The 20,974-nt window shown below is 31.1% G+C and overlaps 2 protein-coding genes across 2 annotated transcripts in view; both read right to left on the reverse strand.

The window, feature by feature from the left end:
* The window catches only part of LOC115883627 (sine oculis-binding protein homolog B), a 54,410-nt gene extending 44,127 nt beyond the window's left edge, over window positions 1-10,283 (reverse strand). Inside the window, exon 1 of the mRNA XM_030901988.1 lies at window positions 9,837-10,283. Coding sequence (XP_030757848.1) covers window positions 9,837-9,908 — 72 coding nt within the window. The 5' untranslated portion in view covers window positions 9,909-10,283. The remainder of the gene's footprint in view (window positions 1-9,836) is intronic.
* Window positions 46-19,546, reverse strand: LOC115883625 (angiopoietin-related protein 3-like). Its single transcript, XM_030901985.1, has 4 exons — window positions 18,990-19,546; window positions 17,708-17,909; window positions 13,356-14,792; window positions 46-281 (listed from the first exon to the last, which is right to left on the reverse strand). Exons 1-4 carry the CDS (start codon window positions 19,162-19,164, stop codon window positions 98-100), a joined length of 1,998 nt encoding a protein of 665 aa, XP_030757845.1. The 5' UTR covers window positions 19,165-19,546; the 3' UTR covers window positions 46-97.
* Window positions 19,547-20,974: the final 1,428 nt, after the last annotated feature.

A 20,974-nucleotide genomic window follows, 5' to 3' on the forward strand; every position in this document is an offset into this window, starting at 1 on the left:
GGGATTGGTGTTTGGTGGATTCTGATATACAGAGCGGGAAATTCAAAAAACACAAAAATATGTTTTTTATTTCAGTTTGAAATTAAAATGCAATATTTCACGGTTCCTCGACTCGAGTTCTGTTTGGATGGTAGAGTTGGGTGTATCCGTTGGATTTGACCATCATGACGGACTTTTTCAATGAATAGTTTCCCAACCAATGCTCCCAAATGATTCCTCGGAAATAGTCATTTACGTATGGTTTTCTGTAGTAGAGGCCGTTCAAATTTGACTCAAAGCAACTAAAACAAAATAAAAAGATAATTTTCCCTTGCCTAAGTATATTGTACAGGGTGAGTCTTAAATAAGTACAAATATTCCAGGAACATGTCTATAAGGTTTTTTGCAAAATAAAGATGTTGAAAATCGTGCATTTTTGAAATTATTAATAATGCCTCTTTTAAATTTTCCTGTATATTTTAGAAATTTTTCCACAGTCATCTCTGATATTGCTCTTTGATGCAAATCAGAAAAAATCCGGTAGCTTTCAAAATTGTTTAAAAATAAATCATATATACAAAAATATGATTTTTTACCGAGATCTACCAGCATTGAAAACATTTGCACTTATTTAAGACTCACCCTGTAGATATAGGGTGAGCTTATTCAGGTTTCAGTGTTGTATAGGAGTTTAATATTTTTATAGTTATTTAAGGTATTAAAAGGGAATTATAACAAGGGTGTTAATCACTGAGGGCAAAGTTTCTACAGACAATAATTGCCCGAGATTATAATTTATATATATACAGAGTGTCCCAGAAATAAGTGCAAGTATTTTAAGGGGTGGTAGATCTCAATAAAAGAAACATATTTTCTCTTTATCGTTTTTCAAATAAGTCCAAATTAACGGAGTTATTTTACTTTGAAAATTTCCAGAAAAAATGATTTTTTGCTAAAATTTTGAGAACCACCGGATCTTTTCTGGATTTTCTTTCTTGTAAATTTTAATACCTATGTTGCTATATTATCAAGAAATTATGTGTTTTTAACTAAAAACTAACAAAAATTCCAAAAAGTTTTTCAAAAAATTTCAAATTTTCAAAATTTTTTTTCGCGAAAAAAAACTCATAGGCGTGTTTCTGGGGTTATACTATACTACCAGTTAAAATACTTGCACGTATTTCTGGGACACCCTGTATACAGTGCGCCCTTGGCATATATTCTAGAATTTATTACAACAAACTCATAATTTTTAATTTATATTATATAACACTTTATAATTTCCGTGGTACAGTTGTACAAATATAGGAAGAGACTTGGGGATAGCACCGGTCGCGTGTTATTTTATATTTCTCACGTCTCTATAGCTATAGTCTGTCCAACGAGAAGATCCTTGACATTGATAGATGTGTCTGTCATTTTAATTTCAAAGTAGTTTATTTTTTTTTATAAAGAAATAAGTTGGTACAAGTGCGTGCAAGGCGGAAAATTTATTTAAAATTTTAATGTCAAAAAGTCAAAAGATACTTCAAAACTTTATGAAAAAAAAATGTTTAAAACTGAAAAATCTAATCGAGTCAGTATATTTAAGGTGTGTATTAATACAAAATAAACTAAGGTGTGCTAAAAAAACTACAAAGATTAGGTTTGTCGTGGGCGGCATTTGGTAAACTAGGCATAATATACTGAGATCTGATTTTTCCATGTTTAAGAAGAAAGATCTTTAACCAGTGTGTCCTGCTTGTCCTCACGTATGGAGCTAAAACACTTACTTTGACAAAAAAAGAACATACATAGAATACAGGTCATGCAACGGAAAATGGAAAGGTCCATGTTGGGAGTTACACTTGGAGATAAGATACCCAATCATACAATACGAAATCGAACAGGAGTAAGAGATGCTGTGATATCTGTCTTACATCTTAAATGGAATTCGGCAGGACATGTGGCTAGGATGAAAGATGGACGGTGGACAAAGAGACTTGTGGAATGGAAACCAAGATACGAGGCCTATAAGCAGGGGACAACCTCCTAGTCAATGGACAGATGATATTAAGAGGATGGCTGAAAACTGGATTCAAGTGGCACAAAATAGAAAGAAATGGCTAGAGTTAAGGGAGACTTTTGTCCAGCAGTGGACGGTATAAGCGAAATAATGATGATGTGCTAAACAAATTGCCAGATACAAAAAAATTGTCAAAAAGAACTATTTGTTACATTCAATTTCAAGAAATTACCTGCTTTTATTATTAAATATATTTATCAATATAATTTATGTACAATTAGTTTAATATTGCACAAAAATAAATAAAACACAATATAAATAAAACAAAATATTTTATTAATAATAATTTCAACAATTCACAAACACCGAATGTTATACCTTAAATGTTGGTTTAAAACTTATCTTTTTTTTTTGTTTCAAAACCAGTACGTTTTGACTTTTTAGTATCTCTACATTACTAAAAGCTAATATTATTTACCTATCATATGATGTCTTCATTTTACAGCTACTCCAGTTTTTTGTACAACAGATGAGATGGTATACAAACTTTATTCATGGTTATTGAACACTTATTGGTTAATACAACCATCTGGGTTGCACTTATTTTTCCCTCGATGTATATCTTTTTAGAATAATGTTTTGCCACTAATACCTAATTATGTATAATAATTCCTAATTGTCTACAAATCTTTATTATAATGGATATGTTCAGTACCAATAAAGAGGGATCAAGCAATATATTGGTTGTTAAAAAATCATAATTGTTATTGTAGACATATTACCTTATCATCGTTACGTACTACAGAAAAATATAAAAATTAAAAAAAAATAACAATAATAATGCAAATAAGATCTATTGAACCTATAAAAACGCTTCTTCAAGAATAATTAGGATACGTTATAAAAAGCTCAACATAATTTAGCAATTTTTTAGAATAGCTTCTATTATTTTTGTCAGACAAAAGAAACTTTTTCAGTTCCAGCAGAAACCAGTATAGTGGTAAAATAAGATGATAAATATGCTAAATAGTGGCTATTAATATAATTAAATTGATCTAAATTTTTCTAGTATAAGTTTTCCCGTGTAAACGATGATTGTTTGTAAGTATAAACTATGATGTTGAATCCAGTATTTAATTTTACTTCAGATGTACCCTTTGGTATACATATACAGAAACTAATCTGATCGAAAATATGCCTAAACCTTTTTTCAAGTTGTTTACTTATTCCTAATTCTAGAATTTCCATACCCAGATTAAACTAAATTTATTCTGATTCGCCAGAAAAAGTATTTTATTCCTTACCCGTTTCCTAAGTTACAATCAGTGTAGTTTGCATTACCTCGTTCCATGACAAACAAGATACATAAGAGACAGACCTGATCATCTTAGTATGCAAATCAACATATTACTTTGCCATAAAAAAATTGATTGTTACTCATATAAGTAATATTATGCTGTCTCATTTATACAATAATAACCTTGGTAGATAAGAGCTATACCTCTAAGCCACCGGGCATATTTTCTAATAGCAATGGATGTAAATTGAAATAAATAATTGTAAACAAAAACTGCTATAGACTTCCGGAATCATAAAATATGTTTGAGTAGATTTTCTGAGTAGGTCAGGTTAGGTTAGGTTGCTGGGGTTTGGGATCCTGTTTGATCCCTCACTCGTAGGCCTTGGGCCCATTGCAATACCTCTGTATTATTCCTCTAATTCTCTCTTTGCAATACATCTGTATTATTCCTCTCATTCTCTCTTTGCAATACCTCTGTATATCTTACTCTCATTCTTTCTTTGCGCGAAAGCACTTCTAACTCACTTCAAAGTTCCCGATGTCGCTGATGTTGGCTTCTGCTGCTTCATCTAGTCCCTCCAAAAAACCGTATCCCAACGTTTTAAAGCGTCGGTATTCCAGTGCCGGACAGTGGCACAGCAGGTGCTCTGTGGTTTCTTCTTCCTCTCCGCATTATATGCAGTAGTTGTCGTTGGAAATCTTCGATCTCACGAGGTTTACCCCCAGGGCAGTTTCCAGTAATGACACCTACAATTATGCGTACTAGGTTATTTTTGTGCTCTAGTAGTATGTTCTTTTTGTAGTTCTAAGACTTCTGAGTATCTATTAAAACTTTCCAACAGGGCAGGAATATTCAGTGTCCCGCTTCTCCCCATTTCTTTAAATATTTCATTAGTACACTATGTTATTGTAATCCTATTGAGTCTAATTTGATTGTTGTCCTTCCTCATGGACCTATTACAAATATTTTATTTTAAATTCTACAATGAAAGCAAAATTATTCAAATTTCTTACCCACTATCACTCACTATCAGATATATTCTCAGAATCGCTATTGCCTAAATTAATTATAAGGGGTTGTTGTGTAATCTCAATTTCTTTCTCCCATGCCTCCTTAATTATTCTATCAGTATGTCTGATATAATTGGCCCACTGATCAACTGTTACACTATCTAATGCTTCCTTCCAACATTGTTCGGGATTTTTGATATGTAAAATATGCTGGTCATAATACCGTTTTGTCTGACTCCACACCATTTCAATTGCATTAAATTGACAATGATATGGAGGCAGACGTAGTACTTCATGACCAGCCTCATGGATAATTTTATCTGCAACAAAAGATTTATTGTGTTTGGGTACTTGTGAAATAATACCCCACAATAAATCTGTTGTTGCAGATTCAGGAAATGGTATGCTTTTTTCAATTAACCAGTTTATTAAATCAGGTTTCTTCCAACTTTTAGTGGGCCATTTTAATGACTGCCTGCTGTGATAGGCAGCATTATCTAATATAATTAAGGAAGGCTCTTGGAGAGATGGAAGTAATTGTTCCTTTAACCATTTCTCAAAATTTTCTCCATTCATGGAGCCATGGTAATCCCCCTTCTTAGTATTTGACTTGAAAATCAATTCGGCATTGTTTATAAAGCCATTCTGGTTACCAGCATGTAATACAATATATCTGAAATTAAAATATGGTTAAAAATAAAGTAGGTGGTTAAAAATAATAATAGTAATATGTATTGCCAACAAAATTTTAAATAATAGAATAAATGTAATATTTCAGTTAAAAACAAAGTTTGATCACTTATTTACTGATATGTTAATATAAATACTTTTAGCATTGCTAGTTAATATAAAGCAGTATTAATATGCATTACTGCAGAAGAACTAGTGTATAAAGTATTATACCGGGTAGTGCATCGTCGTTGGAAACCTTTGGAAACAAGAAGAAAACACATGCCAAATTTGAATAATTTTGGACTAGCCGATTTTGAGTAATTTATGAAAAACTGCATCTATAAAAACTGAATAGGCAACAACCAGTCAAAAACCGACACCCCTTAAGGTTTATAAACTATGATTTTTTCATTGTCAAAAGTAATTAATTTTATTTTAATAAAATTTTAATATTCAGTAGTAGTAATAATTTATTGGTATACACATAAAGAAAAAGTGAGCATGATATAATGGTAGGTACTAAGCCAGGCAATAGCTTAGACCGTGTATCTGACATGTTTTGCTTAATTTCCCCTAAATATTAAAATTTTATTAAAATTAAATTACTTTTGACAATGAAAAAATCAGGGTTTGTGTGTCGGTTTTTCACTGGTATTTTATTGTTACCTGTTCAGTTTTAAAATAAAAAAAGATACAGTTTTGCTTAAATTACTCAACATCAGCTGGTCCAAAATTGTTCAAATTGGGCATGTGTATTTACCATACATAAAACCTTTAAAAATTTTATTTACGACTTCGCTGTAAAATCCATAAGGGCAGCAATATTTGGACAGTTCAAAATTTGAATGGGATTTCCTATGTTTCCAATGTCGATACACCACCCAATATACAAAAAGCTACCTCACAGAAATATAGTTCAGAACCAGCAATATAACTAACACTTTTAAAACTTTACCTATGACCTTCTGCTGTTTGCTTTCTCACGGAACGAATGTTGTTGTCCTGCCAAGATTTTCTAAAAGAGCCATTAGAAAAAATCCATGTCTCGTCTAGAAACACACACTGTCTCTTGTTATCACCCAACATATCATTTTCCATGTATCTAAAAAAATATATTGTAGGCACACATAATTATTGGAAATAAAATTGACCACTACCTCTTAAGAAACTGTCCTCTCAAAAAAGAAATGTGTTTTTTTTCCATCAAGGCCCTTCTGTTATCCTCCTGTTTATATTGAAAACCTGCATTCTTTAATATTTTGTGCAAACTTGATTTGCTGCCATAATATTTTTCTTTGGTTTTCAACGATTGCAGTAAAGAGTCAAGTGTTACTGGTACACCTACATAAATATAATTCGATTAAGAATATATTTTTATAATTTAAATATACATCTAAACCGTTAACACAAAAAACAATACCCACTACCCACTCTCATAACATATTCAGCAAAAGAAAACAAAATTATTTATACATATGATGCAAATTAATATGTTTTTGTAAATTATTAGATAAATGGAGTTGATAATTTTAAAGGAACATGCAAAGAAAATGTGCCTAAAAATTACAACTTACATTAAAACAGCACTCAAAACCTACACCTTACAATTACCTTTTCTAACATCTTTACCTTTATTTATTTACTAGTTGAAGCCTGGCGCATCCGCCACATCAGGAAAAAAAAAATACTTTTTATTTTTTTTTAATTAAATGAAAAACAAAAAATCCAGCGACGACAGTTTTTAGAACAGCCAATTAGCAATCTTTTAGTAAAAAAAGCAACTTTTTAGAGCAAGTCGTTACTTCAGTAGAGACGACATAGATAAACATTAGCATTTTATATATGTAGATAAGACATAATTAATTTATTTTTCCCTTGTTGTATGCATATACAACAAAGAAAAACAAGAAAAGTATATATTTAATTGTTACCACAAAAATATAAGAAAAACTATATTATTAAGTGTATGTGAAAATTTAAATTGAATTTGAATGTAAAATTGAAATGTAAAAATACGTTTTTCACTTTTATGTTGTAACCTGAAAACAAAATAAATCAAATGTAACTTCAATAATTACATTTTATGAATAGCTTATCAAAAATATACTTACAATTTTTGTACATGTCATAAATTTCATTACGGATTTCGAATACTGTGGACTCCTTAACATCATCAGTTTTTGGCTTACGTTTCTTCTTGGAAAGTACCAAGGTCGTTGATGTTGGGCCACTCTCAAATTTCCGTACAGACTTTTCACTTATTTTTAGTGCTCTTGATGTTTCCTAGATTTATGTAGACTGTTTGTAATATTGATTATAAAATACAAATATTTCCATGGGTAATATTTTATGCAATATTAATCTGTATACTTTGATAATAAAGATCATTATTAATAATTGGTACAGATTATTATCACTGTAATAATAGGTACCTATGTTAGGGCTAAACATACATACTATATATCTTTTTTTTCTCAAAAATATTTAAATTTATTTAAAAGAAACTGTCTTACTCCAATAGCATTCAAATTAGGAAAATTTTGTCGGAAATACAAACACAAATTCTGTATGAACTTCTGGGCAAGTTCATTGCCATGAATTTGTTTGCACTGCAAATCCTAAAATTCATAGCATGGATTAAATTGTAATAGGTACCATTCTTTGGCAAAAATCTACTGGTAATTTTCATACTGATAATGTCATATACATAATAATAAATACATACTAATGCTTCAAAACTATAAGATGCGGATGTAGTTGGTAAATTATTTGAATCCATCATCTAAAAAATATAATTTAATGTTAGTTAAGTCTTTTAACATTAATAAAATAGAATACTTACGTAATTAGCACAAATTTGGGAACGAGGAACGAGGAACTAAGCACAGCAACAGTATATAAAAAACAGAAACACCTAAACTATATAAAAACCTAAACTATCATTAAACACTTAACTTTAAAAAACACAAAAAACACAAGTAGTAACACAAACCAAAATACAGAAGGAATATCACCAGAGACAAATATCGGAAATGTATCGGAAAATCGGGAAAATGATCGCAAATATGCAATTCAAGGGATATTTGGATGATGCTAATTGAAAAGGAACCAAGCGCCAAATTGTCAATTTGCATAATCAGGGGTTATATGTGTATCATGTTTTTTTTAAGTTTGTTATGTTTTTAGTACATTTTCTCACAATAAAATGTTGTTGGTTTAGAACCTAATGATGGACGTTATTGAATTGTATATTTCCTACATGCAAAAATATAATTTTAAGATTTTTTTGGTTGATGGATCCTTTTCAATTATCAGATAATTTTTAATTATTATTTGATAGAGATCCAAGCGCCCTGGTTCTGTTTAAAGAAAAAGGAAGGAATACATGGATCATTTTAAAAATAACAAATTTATTTTAATAGGGAATAATAATTATTATAAAATAACTGAAGCAGATCTAAATGCTCTTTCAAACCATAATAGGGTTTCCTATACATATCTAGCCTGTGATTTCTGGAATAAAAAGCGATTTTTAAATAAAATTGCAATCAAGATGGCTGCTGTCGCCATGGTAATTTTCTAGTGACAGTTAGTAACTATTTTCAAAGTAGACATTAGTTTATGGACATTATTATTTAGAATTTATAACAGTTTACTTAGATTTACCTACAATAGTTTAATAAATAAGTATTCATTATTTTATCAAGAAAAATAAAGCAATATTTGCTATAGGAACGAATGGATATTTTTCTAGTGATTTTATTTTGTTAGGAAAATTGCTTCTTGGCCTCAAGAGCTTATGCTCAAAGGTATCCAAAAATAGAAATCTTCCTGATAAGCGTTCCTTTGAAAAACTACTTGCCCTATTTTGCAGAGCTGGTAATGTGGTTTATAAAAAACCTGTTAGAGGCAGAAACCTGTCATTGGAAGTGAAGAAAACGAATTTGCCGTAATTGTCTCTTTTATAGAAAATCCATATATCTACAAGTCATGGTAAAATAAATCAAAGAACTACTTCTTCGTTTTTCTTGATAGAATAATAAATACATATTTCATAAATATTATTTATTAAACTATTGTAGGTAAATTAAGTAAAAGTAAACTGGTATAAGTTTAAATAAATCCATAAACTAATTTCCATTTTGAAAATAGCTACTAACTGTCAATAAAAAAAACCTGCCATGATGACACTAGCTCTCTTGGTTGCCATTTTATTGAAAAATTGCTCTTTATTCAAAATCTCAGCTAGATAGGTATAGGAAACGCTAATATAATTTGAAAGAGCATTTGGATCTGCTTCGATTTATTATAAAAAATACAGGGTGTTGTATTTGAAATAACAAAGTTTTTATGTAAAATAAATCCTTAAATTAAATCAGCAATTTTTGATACCCGTGTATAAATTTAGGAAAGTAATAACACTTTCCAGTAAAGTTTATTTCTTTACCTTTAAACTCAGCACAAGAATTAATTCTGAAAAGTAATGTACAGGGTGTTAATAATCTATTCTATAGTAGCATGCAAATTTAAATATCTTTAAATATCTCAAAAACCAAAGATTTTAAACATATTTTACCCTTATAATAAATGTCTTTTTTTTGGCTCACGAATCCAAAAATGAAATAAAATACTGGGTGTTCCATAAGAAAAAATATAACTTTGGTATGGATCTTAGTTCTAAAACACCCTGTATATTTCAAAATAATTTTAAAGTGTGCACATTGCCTCCCCATATATACCCATAAAATATTTTGTTTCTACATCTTTCCGTTTTCGTATAATCAACGGAGGCGAATGAGGTGCGCCACCCTGTATAATCAACAGACATTACAATAAACCAAATTACAAATATCAAAAGACAATAAATACCTTAATATTCTCTTCCTTTTTCACGGTGACTTTGGTGATGGATACCTCCTCATTCAGCGCTTGTTTTTCCATGAAAAAAACCGTTAGATTCAAATAAACGCGCACTTGATGAGGGTGATATTTTTTTTTCTCGTTCACATTTCACTGTAATGCCTCGTTCGAGCTAAATAGTTGCGTTACTGCGTAAAAAAGCCCCGCGGCTGGTTGATTGGTGTAGAGTGACTAGTGACTATGCAGGAGCAATGGATATTTTTGTCTAAACGGTGGCAGTATTCCCGCCAGTCGCTATTTTCAAAACGGAATAGAGCGCACAAGCGATGATCGCGGGAATCGGTTTGTTGGGGCTTGATAGAACTGAGCGCGCCACTTTTCTTTCGCGCCGTACAAGTTTCTTTCTATGAATTCTTAAGAGTCCATTTCACTAGTCTGAAAAAGTAGCAAAATAAACGTTCGGCATCTAACATTTTAGCTAAAACACTAAAACTGGTTAAGTATTTTTTTATAAACATTGTAGAACATCAAGAAAATATTCCTTATGTTTAGACTAAATTTTCACGAAAATAAAGACATAATTTAAAGTTCCGTTACTATACGGTAAGAGATTGAAGTTTTGTGATTATAGTGATATACAAGGTGGTCCGAACTGTATTCCGGAAACTTCGGCAGCATATTCTGCAGATAAAAATAAGTAAAAAAGTTCGTATAAATGTATGTCTAAATAATTTCTGAACGAACGTCAATATTTGGATGAAAATTGGCCACTGGGAGTTTTTTGACATGAGAAATTTGATTTTGGTGTCAATATGACTCCTATTTGTAGGGGGCGCCACTTACATGTGTTTTAACTGTTTTGTAAATTAATAACTTTTCGTCCGTACCTGTATAAAACTACAGAGTGAAAAAATATATGTACATGTCCGTGATTTTTTATGTAAAAAATGTCTCTTGGTAAAAAGCGTTACGAGTAACCATTCTCAAGATATTTAGAATGGAAATAGTCAATACATGTCATTATTGACAAAAACTAAACATGTTGAGTAGATAGTTATTTGACTGAAATGATTAATTTGGGGACTTTTTATTTTTTTAAATTAATCATAAATTTTTCTTCAAAAAAATCATGGTAAAACAGTCTGTGTCGAACTTTTGGCACAAAAACATTTCAAATTTATTTTTCAGTCTCATAACTATTTAGTCAACATGTTTAATTTATGTCAATGATGACAGGTATTGATAATTTCGATTCCAAATATCTCGAGAACTATTACTCGTAGCGATTTTTACCAAGATACCTTTTTACGTAAAAAAACGCGTAAATGTATATTTTTGTACTCAGTAGTTTTATACAGGTAGGGACGAAAAGTTATTATTATTCAAACCAGTTAAAAAATATGTAGGTGGCGCCCTCTACAGACAGGAGTTATATTGACATCAAAATCAAATTTCTCATATCGAGAAACTCCTAGATACCAAATTTCATCCAAATATTGACATCACTTCAGAAAGTATTTGAAAAAAAACGAAATATGTAATAATGAAATTTCTACACCCTGTATCTCCGAAACTAAGCATTTTCGGCCTATATCTAAATACATTTACACGAACTTTTTTACTTATTTTTATCTGCAGAATATGCTGCCGAAGTTTCCGGAATACAGTTAAGACCACCCTGTATACGCACTCCTATAATAAAAAACTTAGGAATAACCAACCCAATCTAAAGTTATGTAATAGATTCAGAAAAATATTTTAGGCTGTACTTAAACTGCCGTTAAACGGTAGCTTACTAAAATGCCGTTAATAGGTATGACGCCGTTGATGTGACGCACTTGACGGCTTTATGAAATATTGGAATTTTATAAGGACTAACCAACGCTATCCCCCCCACCAAATAACCAACTTAACCAACGCAACTAACCTCGACACTGATAAAAAAAAATAAAAAACAACTATAAATTAGTAAAAACCAACCAACCCCACCAAATAACCAACTAACCAATGAATTAACACCCTCCAAATAACCACGCTAACCAACCCGCCAAATAACTAAACCAATCCAACCAAAAAGAGTGAAACCAATGCAATAAGATCACGCTATAAGCAAAAAAAAATATAAAAAAGTCTTGGTCGGCTTGAGATTTGAACCCCGGACCATTCGCTCACGAAGCGATAGCCTCAGCCACCGAGCCACAGGTGCTCTTGCAAAATACTTATGGCTAGGCATTACTTTCCGCCGACATGAACGACGTCACAATATCTATTAACGGCATTTTAGTAGGCTACCGTTTAACGGCTGTTTAAGAATTAGTTTAGATCTTTTACTCATTTTTAATTAAAATTTATATAAAAAAAATATGAAAACCAGCACTCGCCACTCTCACAAACAAAATGTAAAAGGAACCAAGTGACACTTGTCATTTTCTATAAATAGTATTGAGCTTTGGATCTCTTTCTATTATAGAAAACTGCGTATTCGATCGATGTCGCTTGGATCTTTAGTTAATAGATGTCTCTAGGATCGCAATGGGTGCTTGATACTTTTTACACATTATAAATACATGGTAAAGTGTCGTATGGAACCTAAAACCTGATTTTTGCAATTTGGCGCTTGGTTCCTTTTCAATTAGCATCATCCATTTGACATTGACAATAATTTGACGTTTCAAAAATCTAAAGTTGAGTTCACACGCGTCTGCGTCCGTGTGTCCGTCACTCCAATCATATTAAAATATGATCTGTCATTTTTTTAAATCAACCAATAAGATTGGTTAAAAACAATAAGAGACGACGCATGACTGATTTATATAAAAACCCATCCATAGTTAACTTAAAAAGTTTTAGGAACTTTTTTTAGCGAAAGAATTGGATTGGTATGGAAGTCATCTGCTTTTTTTCTGTCATCGTCTGTCGAAATCTTACCTGAGAAAAAAAACAGAGTATATACTTGTTAAGTTGTATATTGAAAATTTTATTTCTTACTAGTATATTTTTTCCCATTTTTATTAGTTTAATGTCATATAGGTTTAATGTCAACCTCTTTTATGTCAGTTTAATAATATAGTTTCCTACTTTTGTGCTTAGACGTCAAAGTCTCGCCACAAAAAGTGTATATTTTACTTCTGATAAAACAATATAGTTACTGTCCTCCATTCACGCAGTTGTGCAGCTCTGAACTGTTCCAGAACGCGATACTCTCACTCCATTCAATTGAGTCATAAAGTTAAGAACTGTTCCGCGCAATATGGAGGCATCAGGCTATCGCGCACAGCTCCTTGCAGAACCGTTCTGAGTAGCCCAGTGCGTAAAGTTCTGGAACTTGAAATTCGCGAATGGAGGACAGCAATTGTTGTATAAGCAAATTTGTTTTCAAGCCAGTAGATTTTACAGTACATCAAATATATCATTCTTTTATCATTTTTATCTTTTTTATTCTTTTATTATTTTTATCTTAAAATATGTTTTTCTATGATATTAAAATTTGTCTACGAAAAACTCGACTAACCTGTATATTATATTTACCTTGTAAACCACCAACCCCCGCCATATGATACTGAACAAGGACAGCAATCGGGTGCCTGGTCATTTTTTCTGTCAAAAGTACTGAACAAAGCACCATCGTGGCTTAGCAATGCATCAGATGAATTTCCAGAGTAACCACCAATAACTAACTTATATTCTTCCTCCTCGTCCAAAACCTGGAACCTGGTATACTCAGCCCATGCATAGTTACCATCGAAATCTTCCAGTTCAATTCTCAGCGTCAAATCGTTATTTTTCGACCATCTAGCCAGAAAATTATTACCTATCCAGAAATCCCTCTCGAGATCCCCAAAGCCTAACTTATAATCATTCCAGGATACATTAAAATCTTGTTGAAGCGTGTAGTTATTTCTGCGTTGTATTACAGTCCACAAACCATCATCTCTAACCAGACAGAATTTTTTGTTAAAAAATCTTTCGTTTCGAAAATCAGCAAAATTGTTCTTAAAAACATAGATACCGCTGGTGTTGTTATCTATATCAAGATGATCACAAGATGTTTTGTTTTGATTTGTTACGTAATTCAAATCATTTTTGACGTTTAATTTGATAGTAGGGGGTTTTAGTACTGTTTCTGTTGTAACTGGTACAATTTGTTCCCTGATTCTTTCAGTTGAGCTAGGATATAGGGGTACAATCTCTTTGTTTTTAACATTACACACACTCTGATTCAACCTGGCAAACATAGACTTCTCATAAGTTCTTTGTTCTCGAAAATAACTGTTCAGCAACGAGTTTATATACTGATTCTGATCGTCTCGATAGTTCTCGAAAACTGTTCTAAAAGTTTGTTCTAAAACTGTCTTGTTGCATACATTCTGGAGATTGTAATTAATATTGGAAATGTCTTTTTGTAAACTGTAAGTATTTCTGTCAATTTCTAAAATTTTACTGAATATTTCTTCTAAAGGCTTTCGATGAGTGACAAAAGAAGGCTTTTTAGAAGTGATATTTTGCTCTAAACTCGTTGAACTATCTGGATTACCACTTCCTTCATGATATTTTCCATCAGTATAGTCATCTGTGTAATCTGGATCAAATTTTTTATTGATTCCATCAAAAATAACATCAACTTTTGATGAAATATCGTTTAACAGTTCTTCAGTTTGTTTAGGCAAGTTGCATTTTGTGTTGCTATCCTCTAGAGTTTTCAAACGCATCAAATCATTTTGTTTTCCGATCAAGAGCCTATCCAGTTTTCTTTCAACTAGTTTTAGGGAACTTAAAATACCACGGGCTGCGAATTCTTCAAAGAGCGAGTCTTTGGAGGGTTTATATTTGTTTTTAACTGAAGATCCGAGATCTAGAAGAGATTCTTCCAGGGTGTTGACTATTTTGGTCAGTCTGTCGAGTTTGTATTCGGATTGAAGCATGGTGCTGAGTTTGCTGTCTATAACTATTAGTTTCTCCATGCCTCTACAAAAGAAAATACAGTTAATTTATACAGGATAGCAGGGGTGGATGGGCCATATGGGAAAACGGAAAAATTCCCGGTGGGCCGGTGGAAATATGGGCCGGTCCCGATCAGAGCTCAAAAAAGATTAGATAGCAAAAATTGAATGGTTAATCTTCTAACTAAAGTGACGTAAGATTCTTAGTGACTCCATAACTAACTAATCAATTTGCATCAGTATAATCGTCAGTTGCTTTTAAACATAAACACCAATTTGTAAAATAACTATTGTAAAATGTCTTTCTCTGGGACACTTATAATTTTAATAATCATCTGTTGTTTATTCAGTTTGAAAATTTTTATTATACAAGGTGAGTCTATAAGTGCAAATATTTTTAGTGCTGGTAGATCTCAATAAAATAAACATAATATGATATGATCTTTATCGAATTTCAAATAAGTCCAATCGAGTCATTAAAGTTTGGAAATTAAAAAAAATAGATTTATTTTTAAAAAAAATTGAGCCACCTCAATTTTTCGGTATTTACATCTCTTTTAGTGCCGTAATATCAGAGATTAAGAAACTATACCGTGGAAAAATTTGCGGTGAACAAGAAGTTCTAAAAAGTTTTCTAAAATATAGGTACAGGAAAATTTAAAAGAAAATGCTCGATTTTCAACATCTTTTTTTGCAAAAAAAAGACCGGTTCCTGGGGTCGAAATATACCACCCCTGAAAATATTTGCACTTATTTAAGACTCACTCTGTATAGTTTTACCCAGCACTATTCTTTTATTAATAACTAATAAATATGACTGGCAGCAAAAAAAAAGGATGAATAGCATTAGGTAAATTTAAATAATCTCGATCTAAATGTATACTAAGAATACGATAGAGTAGATTGACAACTGGGGGCCTCGGTGCAATATTTTTCGAGCTCCCCTTTGTAAAAATGTAGACGAATTTGATGCGAACTCTGCGGTTGACGGAGAAAACATATCTATGCTTGGCTTGAATTGGGGACGGACTAAAAGCCAGGTCTAAATTGTTGTTTAAAATGTTGCTAAAATGAATTTGCTAAAAATTACTGAGACAGCAGAGAAAAGTTAAATAAGGTTTAAACTAGATTAGATAATAAAATATTAATATGTCTCGAAAATCCAAATATTCTTATTAGGGACTGTACATAGCATTACGTCAGAACACATTTATATCCATTGCCTAGGTATCGCCTAGATTTGTTTCGTTTGAGTCATGGCATTATCATACAAGATGCCAAATGTTGAAAAGTATAGAGAAAAGTTTCGTGATAAGAACTATACAGGGTTGTTCACCACATACGACACGGAGTATTGTAGCTAAACGATTAGATTTTTACAAATTGTAAGTTTTGGGTTCGTTGAAGGTCTATTAGAGCTACAATTTAAAAATATTTTTACAAGATACAGAGTGTCCCAAATAAGTAAAAAATATTATAGTTGTATTTTTTTAAATGGAACACCCTATATATTATTCTATTTTTGGATTCTACGATTGAAATAAAGGTAAATTTGATTAAGGTTTATCACACTTATACCTTACGGTTTTTGAAATATTTTCAATTTTATAAAATTGCAGTAAAAAATTTAAGGCTTTATTTCTCCAAGGGTATCAAAGTTTTTAATACTAAATATTTACTGAAAATTATTTATTTATCAGATATTGTGTTGCAATAATAAAAATTTTACTACCTTATACAGAGTGTCCAAAAATTTATATTAAGTAATTACTAGCTTTAAACGGCAATAATTTGTTTAATTTAAACGGAACACCCTATATATTTTACGTGAATCAGATGCACAATGTAATTGTCTATCAAATTGTATTGTTCCATTTTTTACCCATCTCTTCAAGTTTTCATAGAAAATGCAATTTCTTATAATTTAGACCTCATTTATCACTATACCCATGGAACATTGACACTTTAGCTTATTTTTAAAAATGTAACAAATTTTCAAAGGGTACAGATACTAACATTGTTGATATAGTTCGCTTATTTAATTAAAAAATAAAAAAAAATTGTTTAAATATTTTTTGTTAAAGAGGACCAATTAATATGATGCCAGTATTCAAACTACATTAATTGACTGTTTACTTTGTAGTAATAATTGCTCCAAATACTAAAAAAATAAATTTTGTGTGTGTATTAGACAGTGTGGTAAAAGTAACACCTTATAAATTTTATTTCATTTATTGACGAATGCTTATTTATAAAAACAGAGACATTCATTTTTATATCTTATTATTATATTGATTTCTGAACCAAATCCACATTTATTTAGAATATTTTATCAATTAAAACAATTTAAAAGTATGTAATTAACTAATTTTTGGTATTTTTGGTAGGAAATAATGGTGGTATATTTAATTGGTACACACTTTTACAAAGATTTAAATAGTTTTTTTTGTATGCTAATGGGCTTGCAATATTTACCACCTGTACAATTTGTACATATTATGGTGCTATAAAAAAATCTGAAATGTCAATATTCCATGGGTATAGTGATAAATGAGGTCTAAATTATAAGAAAATGCATTTTCTACGAAAACTTGAGAAAAGTCGATGGGTATAAAATGGTATAATACAATTTGATAGACAATTACATTGTGCATCTGATTCACGTAAAATATATAGGGTGTTCCATTTAAATTAAACAAGTTATTGCCGTTTAAAGCTAGTTATTGCCGTGTAAAGCTATTTAAAGCTAAATAAAATATGTTTCTGCGTTATGGTCATTCTGTTTTTATGGATTTGGGCCGGTTTCCTATTTTTCCCGGGCCGGTTTCCACTTCCCCATCCACCCCTGTAGGATAGGATCTAATTTCTCTCATTTCAAGACATTCTATCAAACACATTGTAACCCAAAACTGTTAGTTAGATAGTATTTTATAGGCTTACTTGCTTAAAATGTCGATTTTGCTATCCAGGGAAGCTAGCTGATCGTTCCAGGCTGCAACATGAAGCTGAAATGTGTCCCAAACGTGAGTTCTTTCCTGTAAATTGTGGATATTGCTATCTATGGTAGATAAAGTAGATGCTGTTGATGTTATCCTTGGTTCTAGCGAAGTGATGAACAGTGTATTCCATTTTTCCCATTGTTCTTAAATAAGAAAAGAAAAACAACAACAATTACAAATATATACAGAGTGAATATTTCATTTTATGACATAATACTAACGGTTGGTCGAAAAAAATATTATAAGAACTAATTTTTGTCTGTACCATTAAAATTCTATTAGAAAAGGTCATAGTAGTACCATAATAAGATAATCTACGTCTCTATACATAGATATACCAAGTGTTTTTTTTAAATATGCCATTTATTATATTAATTTTATTGAATTTGTAAAAATTATAAAGGCACAAATAAAAAAAAATATTTTTTACTTCTCAAATGATATGAATATCGAAAACGACCCAATATATTAATTTTTGTTTATATATAAAGTTTTATAAAAATCGTGTTGTGAAATAAAAAAATTGGCGCCGGGAGGCACGTATAGCCGCCCATACTAAAATATGTTAATAAAAAGTTGATAGGCAGTTCTTTTAGTTTCAAAGTAAAAGAATTTTTCCAATTTTTAGTCTACCATACCGACAGGTATGGTAGGCTATTAAGATCGGCAAAAAAAAGTTTTTAAATTTACTCAAAATGTGTTATTTGGGTCATAAATGACCTGAATACAAAATATTTTCTCATGGTGTCTCTCTGTCCGACTGTCTGTCCGTCTGTCTGTCCGTCCGTCTGTCCGTCTGTCCGTCTGTCCGTCTGTCTGTCTGTCCGTCTGTCCGTCTCTCTGTCCGTCTGTAACACGATAACTCAAAAACCGCTAAACCGATTTTAACCAAATTTGGCAAAAAAATTCTGTGGCACCCGAGAATCTGGCCATTAGTTTTTGGTTGGGGTGGGAGGTTGGTAAGGGGGTATGGGAGCGGGTTAAAAATTTTAAAAAATCGCAACTCCAAAATTTCAGTAGCAAGCGAAACGCGGTTTTCAAATTAAGATTAGGAATAATATTTGCAACAAAATTTGTAATAACATCTACATACCTGTTGGTATGGTCGGCTAAAAAAAACTATATTAAGTTTTGATTTACCTAAATTGAAAATGACGTAATGACAAAACACATCCAAGAGAGTCTAATATAAATCACTGATCAAAATTGTAAGAAATACCTACCTGACAAGACTTTCATAGTGTTTCTAATGGTTGCAACTTCAGACACTACATCTTCGTGACTACTGGACGGTAGTACACGGCCTGTAGTACTCGGTGGTACACAATAAACCTGGTTCAGAACTATGAAACTAACAACGTAAAACAATACCAGCATCGCTGGAGACGTTTTTAACATAAACCTGGGCGAAATATGAATAAGTCTGGCTGGCAAAAAAAACTTCTAAGACGCTTCTTCAATCCATATGGCTAAATCGTAAAATTATATTGGCGCGTAGTAATAAGCGTTCTATTAAATCATTTTAATGATCTTTTAGATTTACAGCCGCCTGCTATGACGGTTTGTTTAGGTGAAGCTTTAATTGCCTTCGCAATTTCGGTATATTATACCGTATGATCGAAAAAAAAAAACGGCGTCAGCGATGACGATAAAATGAAGGTCGCTGTCATTTTATATGTAAATTTATATTAGAAATGTCATCGATTTTCTTCAAAGTTACTTCTTAACTTAAATTCGATTTGTTTTAAAATAAAAATTAAATTTAAAAATGTATATATTCTTTTTTGAATGCTATAGATATACAGGGTGGCCCAGGCTGAGCGTGCATTAGAAGTTTCTAGAGAACCACAATATTTAGATCGGAGATTTTTTGCACATCATTGTTTTACGAGATCTATCGATTAATAATATTTTCAATATGGCAGAACTTCCGGAAATACCGGAAGTTGACAGCGACTTTTTTATTTTAAATGGGTACCCCCATTTTTTATTACATATTTAAATTCTCTGTAAAATTTTATGAATTTTGATATTAAACGCTAACCTAACATTAACCGTTTTTGAGGAAAAAAATATTTAAAATTTTTGTACGAAAAAAACTACCTGTTAAAAAAAATTCTATAGCATAAAAGTCAAATTTAGTGATTACCACAGCCACTGTGACATAAAGAAAAGACATGCGGCTATCTATTTCAAAAATTAAATTGTTCAAATGCCATATAATAATGGCGGTAGCTGTCATGGAGTTGAGCGATTAAAAAATTGTCAAAAATCATTTTTTTCAAATGGAACCCCACTTTTTTTATTTCACTAGTGTAAAGGTTTTCCAATTCGTTACTTTTTGAGTATACATACTCCTATACCTAAAATAAATCGTTTTTAAGTTATTCAAGATTTAGTTTGAAAACATATATTTTTCTAGATTTTATCTAGCTTCCTTTGACATTAAGTGTCAAACAGTCAGACAATTTATTTCCATCTGTCAGAAAACGAATTATTTGAATTTCCTATATTATAAATACTGCCTGCTTAAAAGTTTAAAAAGTGTATTTATAAAAATATATCTCGTATTTTCGCTCTTTAGTGATATCTAATAGTTGATATTATTAATAATTTACCGTATGATCGAGAGTTGGCTTGGAAATGATGATCGATAACATAGTGCTTTTTGAACAAAGTGTCACAATATGACATGGCCAGATTTATTGTTTTACATCACTTGACGTTTAAAGTCATAGGCTACTGGTTAAAATCAAGAAAAATATACGCTTTAAAACTAAATGTTAAATAACTTAAAAAAAATTATTTTAGCTATAGGAACATGTATAGTCAAAAAGTAACAAATTGAAAAGCCTTTTCACTAGCGAAATAAAAAAGTGGGTTTCCATTTTAAAAAAAATGATTTATGATAATTTTTTAATCGCTCAATTCCATGACAGCTGCGGTCATTATTATATGACATTCGAACAATTTCATTTTTGAAATAGATAGCTACATGTCATCTTTTTATGTCACAGTGACTGTGGTAATCAATAAATTTGACGTTTAGGCTATACACATATTTTTGACAGGCAGTTTTTTTCGTTGAAAAATTTTAAATATTTTTTTTTCTCAAAAACGGTTAATGTTAGGTATAGAGTGTGCAATATCAAAATTCATAAAATTTGAGAGAAAATTTAAATATGTAATAAAAAATGGGAGTACCCAT

The sequence above is a fragment of the Sitophilus oryzae genome, unplaced genomic scaffold (genome assembly GCF_002938485.1).
Source record: "Sitophilus oryzae breed Bouriz unplaced genomic scaffold, Soryzae_2.0 scaffold_1974_pilon_pilon, whole genome shotgun sequence".
NCBI lineage: Eukaryota > Metazoa > Arthropoda > Insecta > Coleoptera > Curculionidae > Sitophilus > Sitophilus oryzae.

What these genes read in the sequence shown, in the direction of transcription:
- LOC115883625 (XM_030901985.1), bottom strand. Translation starts at nt 19,164, where the DNA reads ATGTTAAAAACGTCTCCAGCGATGCTGGTATTGTTTTACGTTGTTAGT. An exon ending in CACTATGAAAGTCTTGTCAG is followed by an intron (nt 17,910 to 18,989) that starts GTAGGTATTTCT and finishes TTCTTATTTAAG; the next exon opens with AACAATGGGAAAAATGGAAT. An exon ending in AAAATCGACATTTTAAGCAA is followed by an intron (nt 14,793 to 17,707) that starts GTAAGCCTATAA and finishes TTTCTTTTGTAG; the next exon opens with AGGCATGGAGAAACTAATAG.